Source organism: Patiria miniata, unplaced genomic scaffold (genome assembly GCF_015706575.1).
Source record: "Patiria miniata isolate m_02_andy unplaced genomic scaffold, ASM1570657v1 HiC_scaffold_24, whole genome shotgun sequence".
Taxonomy (NCBI): Eukaryota; Metazoa; Echinodermata; class Asteroidea; order Valvatida; family Asterinidae; genus Patiria; species Patiria miniata.
Genome location: NW_024037063.1, coordinates 10,582,242 through 10,596,256, shown reverse-complemented (window position 1 = coordinate 10,596,256; position 14,015 = coordinate 10,582,242). Strand labels below are relative to the sequence as shown.

The window sequence follows — 14,015 nt, the reverse complement described above, 5'->3', positions numbered from 1 at the left end:
TGCAAATGATGGACTATAGCTTTAACCCTAATCCTGTCAGACGCAACAAAGTGCATCAGGTGGAAGAGTCTGGTGCACTTTGATGCATTCAGCTATCAACACCAGTGCATAAACGGCCACTTCTGAGACAATGAGAGCTAGTCCTATTGAACAATGCCACAGTTGTATCCTGCTGCATTGGGTGACCACAGACTCTGAGGCAGTTTGGCCTTGAGATTTTTTGGCCTGATGGATCTTGCTGCGCTGGGCAGTTTGACGCTTAGACAAAGGTTACACGCTTAGACAAGTGTTGCATGTTGCTGCGTTTGGCAGGGTTTCTAGCCAAAATACCCTGGAGGGTTAGGGTTCAATTACTGACAGAACGATGGAAGTTGCCATGCACGCGCAGGCATTAGCACATCCACAACATGAAATAGTGCTTAAGCTTAGCACAATTTTCTGCTATAGTTTGCGCAACTTTTCTGCTTACTGTGAAGCAGCGGCATGACATTGGGCCCAGCTTCACCAAAGTTGGTGAAGCTGCTTACCACAGAAACTGGCTTAATCCTACTGCTGATTTCACCATGCAAAGCTTCAAATCATTGTTTTGGTTGATATGGTTTGAGTATTTTTCATATTTTGTTGTTTTTTTATTCAGGTGAACCCAATGAGCTTACCTACCCTTGCTACTGGAAGAGCTGCGTCAGATACCGCAAAAACCAGTAAGTCAAGAGACCACCAGAAACTCACAATATCCTTGATGTATATCAGACCTTGTTTCCACGAAACTCAAATAAAGTCGCACAAGTTTCAACATGTTCAGGATCCGCAGTGCAGAGATGAAACTTTTCCGATTTTAATCGGAAAACCGACTTTTTGAATTTTCCAACGAAATTTCCGATTTTTTTACAGTGTGTCCCACAAAATTTGATTTTGTGTAAGGATTTTTCTCACAAAATGTTCAATCATAATTTCGAAGAAATTTCGAAGAAAAGTCGATGAAAAGTCGATGGAAATGGCACGTTAAAATCATCGCGAACGTAGTTTTAATCTCTTTCACCAGAGTATGATTAAGCGAGTAATTTTTGTCAACCAGTGATGACCAGTTAATTATAAGCTGTTGAGTCCTTCCTGCTTCAGTGACGAGTTTTATAGGCTGCGTTCAGACTACATTTGCATATTGCCATAGCAACCGTTGATTTTTGCTCATTCTTTTGTTTGATACCAGGCCATTCCCGGCTTTGTCTCGTCTGATCAGACACTGCAAGGAAGTCCACATGAAGGCGGCAACGGGCAAGTACATCTATTCCCAGAATGTCAGCAGGTAAATATTCATGAGGCTCTGTAACTTACAAATATTCATGATTTTGCTTTGAAGCCTCATTGGCAAGTTCATCTATCCCCAGAGTGTCAGTAGTTAAATATTCATGAGGGGGTGTAACTCATAAATATTCAAGATTCTGCTTTGAAGCCTCATTGGGCAGTACATCTATCATCATAATGTCGGCAGGTAATTATTCATGAGGCAGTTTAAATTCGTAAACATTCATGAGTTTGCATCAAGGGCAAGAACATCTATCAGCAGAATGTCAGCCAGTAAATATTAATGAGGCAACGTTACTCATAAATATTCATGATTTTGCATGAACAGGCAAATACATCTACCTCAGCATGTCAGTAGATTAATATGCATGTGGCAGTGTAACTCATAAATATTTATGATTTTTGCGTAAAAACACAAGTAGGTTAATATTTATGAGGCAGTGAAACACATTAATATTTTGGATTTTGCATGAAAGGACAAGGACATCTCTCCACAAATGTCAACAGGTTAATATTCATGAGGCAGTAATACTCATAAATATTCATGACTTTGCATCAACAGGTAAAATACATCTACCTCAGGATGTCGAGGTTAATATGCATGAGGCAGTGTTGCTCATAAATATTCATGATTTTGCATCAACAGGCAAAATACATATCTACCTCAGGATGTCAGTAGGTTAATATGCATGAGGCAGTGTTGCTCATAAATATTCATGAATTCGCTTGAAGCCTCATTGGTCAAGATACAGATAGGCCAGCACAGCCTCTCTTTTAACCCCAATGTAAATTTTTGATTTCAACTTGTGTTTGATAAATTTGACTTCTCCCGCAGGAACTACTTTTCGCGCTTCGCCCTTCACGGCCAGGAGGAGGGACGCTCCGGCACACCAGGTGGGGGAGCTATCATGGGTATTGTCGGTCCCCCTACCCCCGTGGGGATGGCAACCCAACAGCTTTCACATTCATCTCATGCAAGCATGCAAGGTAGGTGCACTGTGGATTTGTTGTTGCCATGGCTACCAGGTCAAGGGTCACAGGTAAAAAGGATTTAAAAACAAATCTGTTGCTAGTAGGAATAAATCCAGACCTGCAGAAAATTTTATTTTCTTTGCAAATCAGATGCTGAAATGAATAGGAGTTTTGTTGTATACCTAAAAAATATTCTTTTAAATTTTTTGCCAAAGATAGGTACACGTTATCTTTGATACGTTGAACATGGATAGTTTAGTTTTTAAGCGAATTAGGTTCAAAACGTTTTGCCCTGGAAGTTAAGACAACGTATCCACTGCACCGCAGCTGCACCTAATATGACCCACCAGCCTCCCATCATGGGATAACACATAACCCATTCTCGACCAAACCTCCCCCCCAAAAATATCCCCCTCCTATGAGTTGCGTTTCGTTGTAACATTAACCGAATAACCCTAACACCCTCAAGAAAAACACAAGCAAATTTTATAATTTATTAATTTTCTCCACTATTATTTTAACGTTACCCCCCAAGGCATGGCTTTTTGTTTTTTTGTTTATTTGTTTATTATTTTTTTTATGGCAATGAAAAGTTAAGCTACAAATGTAAAATTGAAATGAGTTCAATATTTATGGACGTTAAGGCCAAAAAAAAAAATAAGTCGGTCTCTGGTCAGCGCGCGCGTCGATTTTAATCATGCGCGTCGATCTTTTTTTTCCAAAATGTTCCGCGGTAGCTCCAACAGCACCCTCTATTTGCGCACCTCCTCAATTTTTTTTACCAAAGAATGGTAAATTGCACCAAGGCAAATGATCGAAAGCACCAAAGGCAAATTATGGAGGACACCAATGTACATGAGGAAACCAAAAAAGCAAAATAGTACCCCACCTTGTCTGTACAATCCAAGCTTGAAGAAAAAAAAAAAAAAGCAAAAAAAAAAAAAAAAGTTGCGTGGCCGCGTCAATTCCGGAACTTTGGTCTGACCAGAGACCGAATATTTTTTTTTTTTTGGCCTAACAGTGAAAATTTGTTGGAGTAGAATGCCGTCAGCTTTTCTTAATTGGCAACGCAAACGTTTGCTGTTAATGGTACACATTTGTGACGCATTAGTATTTGCTTAAAATACAACAAGGCCTTTAGTTTAATATCCTTGGTCAAGGCATTCAACGACAGTGTCCGATGATCGATGGCCAGCCACTAACCTGTGATATGACTCACTCGTACTGTAAGAAGCCCGAACAGCGACCTCACACGGCTAGGCTACGATATGCAAATCAGTTGGTGCTGGTTTTACGGTTTATGTTTGTCTGGATTTCCAGTGACGACCTCGTATGTGAATAAAGATGAGATTATTATTCAGTACTTGGTCATGGAGGCTAGTATTTTACATGGACATAGAGCTGAAAAGTGTGGCTGCATTCTCCAACAAGTTTGGAGTTCGCAGACCAAATATAACTGGATGTAACTCCAGCGACAAAAAATGCAAATTTACCGAAAAAAAATAGGCCAAAGCGACCGTTGTGCCAAGGTGTTTTACCAGTACGTACTGATTGCATATTGTAGCCTAGCCCCGTTAGGTCGCTGTTCGCACTTCGTACAGTACGTGTGAGTGCAAAGCGTGCAGCTACTGTTATTGTTAGCGGCCGACCATAGATCATAGGACAATTGTTGAATGCCTTGACCAGGCCAATAGTTTAATGGTCTATGCACAGTTCTGGATAATATTTGGTGTGTTCTTTTTTCTTTTTTTTTAATTAGCTGCTGGCTTGCGGACATTATTTGCTTGGTTTTTGTTTGGAAAATCTTTCAATATTGTGATATTCGTGGCATTTGCACTGTTGACGTTGGCATGCTTTCCAGCTTTCGTTAGCATCGCAAAGAAACGCTAAGCAATATTTTTGGCACTACTGTGTTGTTTACATGAATTTTACTCCAACGGATTGTTGGGCAAAATTGAAATCAAGATCTTCATTTACAAATTTTGGGTGAAGTATTCTGGACATTGAAAAATTTTCAAAAATGCATTTGTTTAATGTTTGGGTGGTACTTGGTACTGCTGAACTTATGCTTGTAGACAAATTTTTTTTGGGGGGGGGGGTGACAAAGACTTAAAAATAAAGCATGTTTAGGGTCTGAAGGCCGCAGTGAAAGTTCGCACTCATATTTACGCTATGTAAACTTCTGTGTTTGGTCAGAACAAATATAGTGAATCAAAGTTTTTGTTGCTTTATTTGAAACTAATTCATTTCAAATTTTTTATTGATAAAGCCAAATATGGGGGGGGGGGCTCAGAGGAAGTGTATTGCTGTTTGAAACGTCTTTTTTTAAGAAGCTAAACCATTCTGGTTTAATACTAATGCCGTTATTTGACAGCTTGATACTAAACTGTTCATTTTGATTTTAAAATTTTAAAATTTTGATGTTTCTATGGAAACCATTGATTACTTACTTGCAAAGGAATTCCAAAAATACTTTATAGCTTTTCTGCTGTTCAAGATTTTCTTCAATATCCTAACAATTGTAAGCCTTCGAAAATGGTGGAAATCTTATAAAGTGCCCCATTTAGAATTTACCCATAAACAAACTTAACAATAACATCATCCACCCTTAACTTATTAAGAAAACGGTTCCATGTCACTAAAATATGACTGTTGCCTTCTCAGGCAAGTACAAGTAAACTGATACCCAGTAAGTGTTTGCATGGAGTACATTTGTAAGGCCATGTCTTGACCAACAGCATGTATGTGTTATGTTTTTGCCTGATAACCAAATGTCTGCCTCCTTGTGTGTGTCTGTTCATTTACCCATCTGCCCTCCCCACCCCCTCCCCTTTCCCCCTCTCCTAACTTCCCCACCCCTCTAGGCATGGCAATGCCGTCGATGCTCGACATGCACGCTCACCCCTACCCCAACGGTCACATGGGCGGGGTCTACCATTCCACTGGCATGCAAGGGATGGTACCCCCCATGGCCCAGCCTGGCGGTATGCAGCACGCTATACCCATGTCCATGGGCATGCAACCGGCCGGGATCGGGTACCAGTACCCCGGTGCCCAGCAGCATGTAATGCATGTACAGCAAGCAGGTGAGATGTTCGTGCTTGTAATTCACGGTCACGTTTTGGTCACTGATATGTATTTCATCATAGTTGTCTTGCTGGGTACCAGTACCCTGGTGCCCAGCAGCATGAAATGCACGTACAGTAACTAAATGAGATTATGACCATATCAATCCCTCCTAAGTGAAGCAGTGAATGTGTTAATCATCCTTTATGAGATATGGAAGCAAAATAGAAGGTTACGATTTGTTTATATTGCTGCAAACAGGTTTTAAACCAATCAGCACCTTCCAATTGCGTCCACCATGTGTCAAAATGTCTAACAGGGCTTGTAATGAATGAAATCATTATTACGCAGTACATGAAGTCATATCATGATCTTTTTGAAGGGGCACTAGGTCCTGAAATCCCGGAAAATTTCATGTTTTGGATTATTTACTTATCCTATTTCAAATACTTGGTTGAAAGGAAACCAACCTAATGTCTGACCGTTCCCGAGGAAAGACGAAAAAGACTCAGTTGTTTACATCGGACACGACGGAGTACGAATACGTTTTTCGTGTCGTTTTCAGTGTATGATATACAGGTTGTGTGTCTCGGGAACAGCAGTGACCAATCACCAATGCAAAAAAATATGGTTTCTTCAACGTCCGCAAAAGGCGAACACTTTACGAATGAAATCACAACTAGCATCAAAACAGCTCGAATTTATGGGGTCGCAAAAGTGGACCCCGAAATTCGTTTTCGCACGCATAATACAGGAATAACACAAAAACGCCCAGTTTTTAAAGGATAGTTGTGTGGATGTTTATATCCTACTTTTAAAAGTTTGTTCCGATTAACATCATCTCAATCAGAGCAGGTTTTGTAGCCCAATTGGGCTGTTCCAGGACCCAGTGTCCCTTTAACAGTGGCTTAAAATATGTGCACAAACTTTGAATGTTTCCACTCTGTGACGCAAGCCAACATAAAAATAATACATGCAGTAACATGTGCCAAGTGCCAAAAAAGATAGCAGATTTCTCTAAGCACCGAATACAATATCTAAGGATTTGGCATTTTTACAAATTTATAAGAATTATCCATGACTAACTGCAAATCTAATTGTAAGCTGTGGTAAACCAAGATTCGACATGAATCCGGGCTCAGGATCACTGTACACAGACAAGGCCTGTTTTCAACGGAGAAACCACTGTGCGTGCTATTGTACAAAGCAAATTGCCCGTGACGGATTATCTGAGCAATAGCTAGCACAACGCTTCGCCATTGAAAGGGGCCTTCGTATTGGGAAGTGTGGCCTAGCGGTTAGGGTTTGTGACTCATGATCAGAGGGTCAGGGGTTCGAATCCAGCTGCTGGCCATACGTTGTGTCCTTGGGCAATGCACTTTATCCCCACTTGCCTCTCTCCACCCAGGAGTATAAATGGGTACCGGTATTAGCTAGGGAGTAACCTGCGATGGACTGGCATCCTGTCCAGGGGGAATAGAAATATTCTTAGTCGTTTCATGCCACTGAAACCGGAGATAAACGCCCGCCCGATGGGCCGTATAGGCTCGGGACAGACTTTACTTTTTCGTATGGAAAGTAGAGTTTCATATTCTACTTTTTTTGAGGGGGGGGGGAGGGACAGTTTTGATCATTAAAATTTATCGAACTATTTCTTCACTGATTGGAAGCATTGCAACCCGCATGGTTCACACAATCAATGTAAGCGAAAGCATGGTCTGATTATTTTGTTATGAATGTGTGCTTGCAAGTTCCATAATTGCACCTCACTGTGCTTGTCTGCATGTTGTCATATCATCATAATGTCCTAAACTGTTTGGTCAAAGTTTCGGCTTCCGTAACACTGCGACTTGTGGTTGTGGTTTCACGTGGCAAGAAAACCCGTTTTTTTATGTTTTGATGTTAGGTGTTGCAGGTCAGGGGTTGATGATGTCACCGCGTGGTCAGCAAGGCATCGCTCCGAGCCCTCGCGGAGCGCCTAGCCCTGCGCTGAACCAAGGTATCAACCACCAGTCACTTTGCCCGTGTTGTTCAACAAATTACACTTGTTTTCCTCCTAAAGGACTTAGGATTAACAAAATAATACCTTCTTTTATTTGGACATCTACAACTAGTTTTAAAAAAAAAGGCTTTAATTTTGGGCTGCAAGTACCGTAAATAAACATGCGCAGATTTTCCTGCTAAAAGTGAAACTCAAATACAGGGCGAGTCGAAAAACGCAACCCAAATGGCAGGACCAATTTTTGAGTGAAGTTTTGCCTGTAGCACTTTCAAAATCTATGATGTGAAAGCCCAATTAATGAGCTTTCTTTTAGTACAAGAATCATTCAAATCACTCATGTACTCATCAAGTTACGGAATTTTGAACATAAACACCATTTTAAAGTTCTGTCCACCGATCACAACAAAGGTTAATGTTCTTTCAGCAAAACGAAAACAATTCACATTCATCCCTATGAGAATTGTTTTCGTTTTGCTGAAAAAACACTTACCTTTTTTGTGATCCGTGGACAGAACTTAAAAACGGTGGATGTGTTTAAAATTCCGTAACTTGAAAAGTACATAAGTGATTTGAATGATTCTTGTTCTAAAAGAAAGCTTAATGACTGGGCTTTCATATCCTAGATTTTGAAAGTGCTACAGGCAAAACTTCATTCAAAAATTGGTCCTGCCATTTGGGTTGCATTTTTTTTTTACTCACCCTGTATAGCACAGGATTAGCTCTTTTTAATTACATTGTTTAACACTATATCTATTCCCTGATGAACGATGTGGTAGTTTCTGCTGGTATGGGCTCCGTGCACAAGTACCCCTTCAACGGCCAGAAAAGGAGAGTTGGGAATGACCTAGACTGGTTCCCGGTCCATCCACTGTGTATTTTGAGTGATCCAAAGTAATTGGGGGGGGGGAGTAGTCTGGGAGACCATCGCAAGTTAAATTTGAGCGTATTCACATGCCGACGACGCCTGACGCTCACGCAAAGACGCTGTGGCTAATAGCTTTGGCACATTCAGGAAGTCGTGCGTACTTCACGCGCGAACCAGTACAGTACAGTACGCGCATGCTGTGTGTCCTGGAGCACGTTTTGGCAGCCCTTGAACTGGAACATGTTTCTGACGTCACAGCCGTGACCTGAAACATGTTTCCTGTGCACCGCGAAAACGACTGACCGGAAAATTGTTCATGACGTCATGTTACTGCCTACGTTACTCCACAACCCCCCAAAAAAATCACGCGACGACCGGACATGATTAACAATAACATTCAAAGCAGAAGTGGGAGGTTTTTTTATAGCGTTTCCCCTAAAGTTCTAAAAATAGTAGGCCTGATATTCTGTATCAACTTTCATACTAATTGAAGGTAAAAACCCACTATTTAAACCCCATTTATTGTAAAAGGTAACGTCGTCTGCTAAGCTTGTTTACCTTTCCGCCATCTTGAAACATAAGTGAACCGACCGGAAAACCTCGGTTCAACTTTGGTCGAAACAATGACGTCATTTCAGTGTAACCGAAGCGCCAAAACGGCCGCGAACCAGAGACATGTTTACGGTCACAGCGCCAAAACGTGCTCCTGTCCATGGAGCTTTCAAAAGTGGAAAAAATGCGCCCTCTTTTGTTGGCGCACGGAGCCCATAGGGAATAACAGGCAGGGCGGTTTGGGAAGGTACAGGCACTACCGGTAGTGGCGTGAGACCCAGTTGAAATTTTATCACAGATATGTAACAAATTTGACAGTGAACTTCTCTTGTCTGCAGTCTTAAATGAAATGACAGTATCCAAAACTTGCTAAGCTCTGTTGAATTTACTAATGTTCTAATAGGTATGCAGAGTCAAGGCTCCTCAATGCAACAGCCGATGGTGCCGCCCCCTCCACTCTTTGTGCCCCCGCCCCCAAGGACTCAACGATTGCTGCACTCGGAGGCATACATCAGGTACAGTGTTTATAGCCCCATCAGATTTTCTTAGGAACACATTTTGTGCAACTTTCTACTCCTGCCCGAAATGACATCACACTTTTGCTAATGAATATGGCAACCTGCATTTGCATGAAAACCAAAAAGCACCAAAATGCCCTTAAAAATGGCAAAATGTTCATCGAAAATAATATTAAATGGGACACCAAGGTGCATTTTTAAGGATTCCATTCCAAAAACTACATTATATGGGCCCTTTCAAGTTACGAAAGGTCATAAAGTCAAGTCTTCACAGGGTATCACTGGTCAATCATGAGTCAACTAGTCTTAAATCAAGCCTCAAGCTATTCAAATAGATTGTGACAAAAGTATTAATTTGTCTTCATTCAGTCCCTGTTACTTGTAACCTAACATGATTGATTTTCTAATGTGACTTTGTACAATTGAGATTCATGAGATGCATTGGTCCAGTGTGTAATGTTTACATTATTGCAATGCATTTGTATAGCCACCTTCTTCTGCATGTGTTCTAGAGCAGTATAAGCTTATGACCCTTGACCTGAATGGCATGTACTAAATTACACACTCTCACACGAGATATCCATACTGCACAATCGTGTCTCCCTTGTCCATTCATTTCGGCTCCGATATTTATCTTCATTTAGTCTTAGTCAGGCATCATATTGGCGACGAGGATGGGCGGTGTTCGACTCATGTGTGATGGTGTGTGGGTTCAAATCCTGACCGGAAAGATGGTGCTTGTGTTCTTGGGCAAGACACTTTACTACAATTGCTTCTCTCCACCCAGGAGCATAAATGTGTACCTGTGAGGGTAGACACCAGATTGCGCTGAATCTCGAGCTGCTGCAAAGAAAATGGTCTCATGACCTGATGAACAGCGGAAATAATAAGCTTCTGTACTGATGACATCACACTTTGTTCACGTGTGTGCTTCCCTATGGTGCTCAGTGGACCATGGGCACCACTGGCTCTATAGGAAAGTGCACATGTAAAGAAAGTGTGACGTCCTCAGTACAGAGGCTTATTGTGAAATGCTTTGGGACTTTGGTATAAAGTGATATATTAGCACCACATCATTAAGGTTATTAATATTACAACTTTCCGTGTCATATCTTCCCCTGTCGCCGTGTAGATACATCGAAGGGCTGAGCACCAACACCGAGAACGTCAGCGACTGGCAGCGTAACCTGACCGTTCGTCCCGAGGACGTCGCCATTACTCCAGAGCAGAGGGCCCGCTTGCCCACCAACTGGCTTGCCAACAAACCCAGCAAGGAGAGCGAGACAGTCAAGGCGTTGTGGAAGCTACGAGACCTCATGCTACACGACTCGCTCAGGATAAGCAAGGCTTATAACATGTGAGTTCTTGGCTGATGGAATTTGGCATCAGGGGAAAAACGTTGCGTTTCTTTGCCCTTCATTTCATAAGCACTGTTGTCCGAGGGCTTGCATGAAAAAATTCAAAAGCTTACTAAGGGGACTCGAACCCAAACCTTCTGCTTACTAGTGCAGATGTCTTACCACTCTTATTGATAACAATAGATGTATGGTGGATGGCCAACTGAATTACAAGGTAGTGTGGTAGCCGCATGTGGTAGTTTAGTTTGTGGTGTGTGTGTGTGCGTGTGTAAACACTGGCAATCGTGGACTAGGGACAAAAGGGTAAGGGCACAAACAAAGGGTCCACCATTGACCGAACGTCCACAATTGAAATTTGTATACAAAACATATGGGAGGTCTTCCTAAAAAGTACAAACAAAGGAATGAGGATTAGGGACAATAGGGGGTCCACGATTGCTGGTGTTTATTACACACTTGTGTGGGTTGATTATCCATTCAGACTGAGGACTTAAAACAGTGGGGGGTGTGTGATTTCAATGGGTCCGAGGACCTTGGAACTAGTCCTCGGGAGAACTTGTGTACAAACCTTATGGGACCTAGCTACAAGAAAAAGTTAAAGTGCAAACAAAAGGGAACAAAAGAAGGAAAGGGGCAGGTCCTCATGAGAATAGTAAAAACGAGCTGGGTGAGTGTATGTGTGTGCCCTTGGGCAAGACACTTTGTCATTATTTGCTTCTCCAAAACCCAGGAAGAGAATGCTTTCCTCTGAGGTGCAGACATGGTTGCTGTGTTTGAATTTATAGCTGTTTGCGCCGAAATAGCAGCATTGAGCTGTGTTCTCTCCAGGGAACTGAGATGGCCTCAGAAATGTTTTCATTTGCTCAATAAGCAGGGGTAATAATAATGAAGTGCTTTGAGCACAAATATTGGTAAATTATTAATTTTTTTCTTTCATTTTCAGAGACATCAAGGAAGAGGAAAAACCTGAAGTGATTACTATCGAGACATAGCAGTCTGCAAAAAAATTGAATCGACCAATCACATGGAAGCTTACTGAGCCCCTTGTCATTCCAAGTAAAAGGCTCTGCAATTGGCTCCCGATCGCTAAACAATTGCACATTCCTGAAAAATCAACAAAAAAATGGTGGCCCACTGTAAACACAAACTTTGTAGAAGTGACCAGAACGGCTTTCTATTGTCCAGGAACAATAGAGGGCGCCAGAATGGCTTTCTATTGTCCAGGAACAATAGAGGGCGCCATTGAAGAGGTGCTAAATGCATGGGGTTCTTAGCACAAACTGCAAAAAAAACTGCGCTCAAAAGTGTGCCAAAGTGGAACGTTTTAAGTAGCAAAACACAACTTGATTGTTGCATAAATATGTCCAAGTCCAGAAGCATCAACTGAATCTTCGATTTTGGTATTGTGAGTTGCAAGTGGTAGAAAAGTAGTTAAGTTATAGTCAAACTCAGCTGACTCTAGAGCCGGAACTTGCTTTCAGCTTTAATAAAAAAAAACATTATTTATGTCAGTATTTTCAGTGTATTGTCATAGCATGGCAATTTTTATTTGCCTTGTGCAAAGTTTTTCTGGCAACTAAAATATCCTGTTTCATACTGATTGCAGATAACCGTGCGATGAACTTTTCTGCTTTGAAAAAGAAGTGGTTTGGAACATTATTATTTGAAACTTTGGTTGAAAAGACATAATGAAGTCACACTTTGTTTATATGTGTGCTTTGCTGAACCCATCGTCTCCACCTGGCTCCCATAGCAAAGCGCACATATAAACAAAAGCGTGACGTCATTATGTCCTAGGTCTATTCCATTCCAGGTCTTCAGAATACAATTGGGATACTTTCCCGAAGTCTGACCAATCATTCCTGTGTAAATATTTTTTGTCTTTTAGTTTTCTTGTTGCATTTTTGTAGCTTATTTAAAAGTGGTTCTGTTTTGTTGTATTGTTTTTAAGTTGACAAGTACTGCAGATGAATGTTTGTTTAGTAATAGGCAGGTGGGCACATTGGTGATTTGAATTAAGCACAATTTCGAGGAGCTGTTAAGCGCGGATATTGTGGTAAGCACAGACAATAGTCGCTTAGCAAAAATGGTTACCGGTCGAAATGCCATGCAGTGTGTATTGCTTGTAACTGGTACTTTGTTGATATTTGCTCAGTCCATATATTTGCTAAGCAATAGTTTCTGCTAATGGGATCCATAGCTGGGCCTGTAATACTTTGGAAGGCTGAAATTGTGGTAGAGGTGGGGCTAACAAGCTTGGAGGGGGGGTTGCATATGTAACCTATGCTTACTAGTACTATCCTTTTATTGAATGACTAGCTAACTGCAGGACAGACTTTTAATAAGGGAATAAATACATGCTTTGCCGGTATAGGCCTGGTCGCCGATAATATGGCCCGAGTCGAGGCCCCTAGCTGGTTTTAAATGTACTTGTTTATTACCGGCCTTGCGCATATTTATTCCCGGCCTAGCGCATATTTATTCCCATTCATAAATACAATTCTGTCAACAAGTCAAAACAATAAATTTCCAACGATTTTGTTTAACAATTTTACTTCATGTTTTGTGAAACACCCCTCTGGCTATGTTTATGGTATGTGCCTCGCGCGAGTAGTACTAAAACACTCCTGATATGGAGATTGGTACGCCTGCCGCATACTGTGCGATGTGGCGCAGAATGCAGCTGTGCCAGGAAAAAAGTTTAAAACCACTCTCGTGACGGGCTCTCGACCAGTAGGAATGGGTAAACTGTCTTATGTACATGTATTTATGAATATGTGTTTGTTACAAACGTTTCATGCTGGCCTGATATGCTAATGTGTTAACTTGAGTTTCTTGTACAAATGCTTTATAGTTTGAGACATGTACTTGAAATGTTGTCTTCTCTCTACACAGCACTATGGTGCATGGCTACACAACCTAGTATAGCAAGCTGTCATGAATTGATTAAACACAAATATGTGGAGTATTCAGTACTTTAATCTACTGCAATATTGAATAAATCGCTACAAAAGCATCTACTTGTATGGTACATTCCAGATGAGAGATTCTCCATTTTCAGGAATGCTTAGTTAAAGCTATTGAAGTTACTTTGCTTCGGAGTACAAGTGAATAAAGATGTCTGCCTGTCTGCTATTTCCATGTGTTTATTGCTTAGTCTTCGTTTTTTATCTCCTAACGCTCGACTTCCCAAAATATCCCGATGTTTGTTTGGAATGTTAACCTTCCCAGATTTGAGATTTCTTTCCAGCATTTGATGATACAAAGTTGCAGAAAAGTGGTATTAGGCATACAAAAAAGTGAAGGGTTCAATTGACCTATCGCGTTAGAATCACGTCAACGCAGCTTGTGAAATATTGTCAAATTACATGATACATGTA

At 41.2% G+C, this 14,015-nt stretch overlaps 1 protein-coding gene across 9 annotated transcripts in view; it reads left to right on the top strand.

Annotated features, from left to right (window-relative positions):
• The window catches only part of LOC119732391 (protein polybromo-1-like), a 70,147-nt gene extending 56,377 nt beyond the window's left edge, over positions 1-13,770 (top strand). For 7 of the 9 annotated variants that reach the window (XM_038205876.1, XM_038205875.1, XM_038205870.1 and 4 more), the window contains 8 exons: positions 638-701; positions 1,208-1,303; positions 2,138-2,289; positions 5,139-5,360; positions 7,247-7,339; positions 9,163-9,274; positions 10,410-10,634; positions 11,579-13,770. In XM_038205876.1, coding sequence (XP_038061804.1) covers positions 638-701; positions 1,208-1,303; positions 2,138-2,289; positions 5,139-5,360; positions 7,247-7,339; positions 9,163-9,274; positions 10,410-10,634; positions 11,579-11,627 — 1,013 coding nt within the window. In that variant the 3' untranslated portion in view covers positions 11,628-13,770. The remainder of the gene's footprint in view (positions 1-637; positions 702-1,207; positions 1,304-2,137; positions 2,290-5,138; positions 5,361-7,246; positions 7,340-9,162; positions 9,275-10,409; positions 10,635-11,578) is intronic. The other 2 variants (XM_038205874.1, XM_038205877.1) reach the window with 2 other exon arrangements.
• Positions 13,771-14,015: the final 245 nt, after the last annotated feature.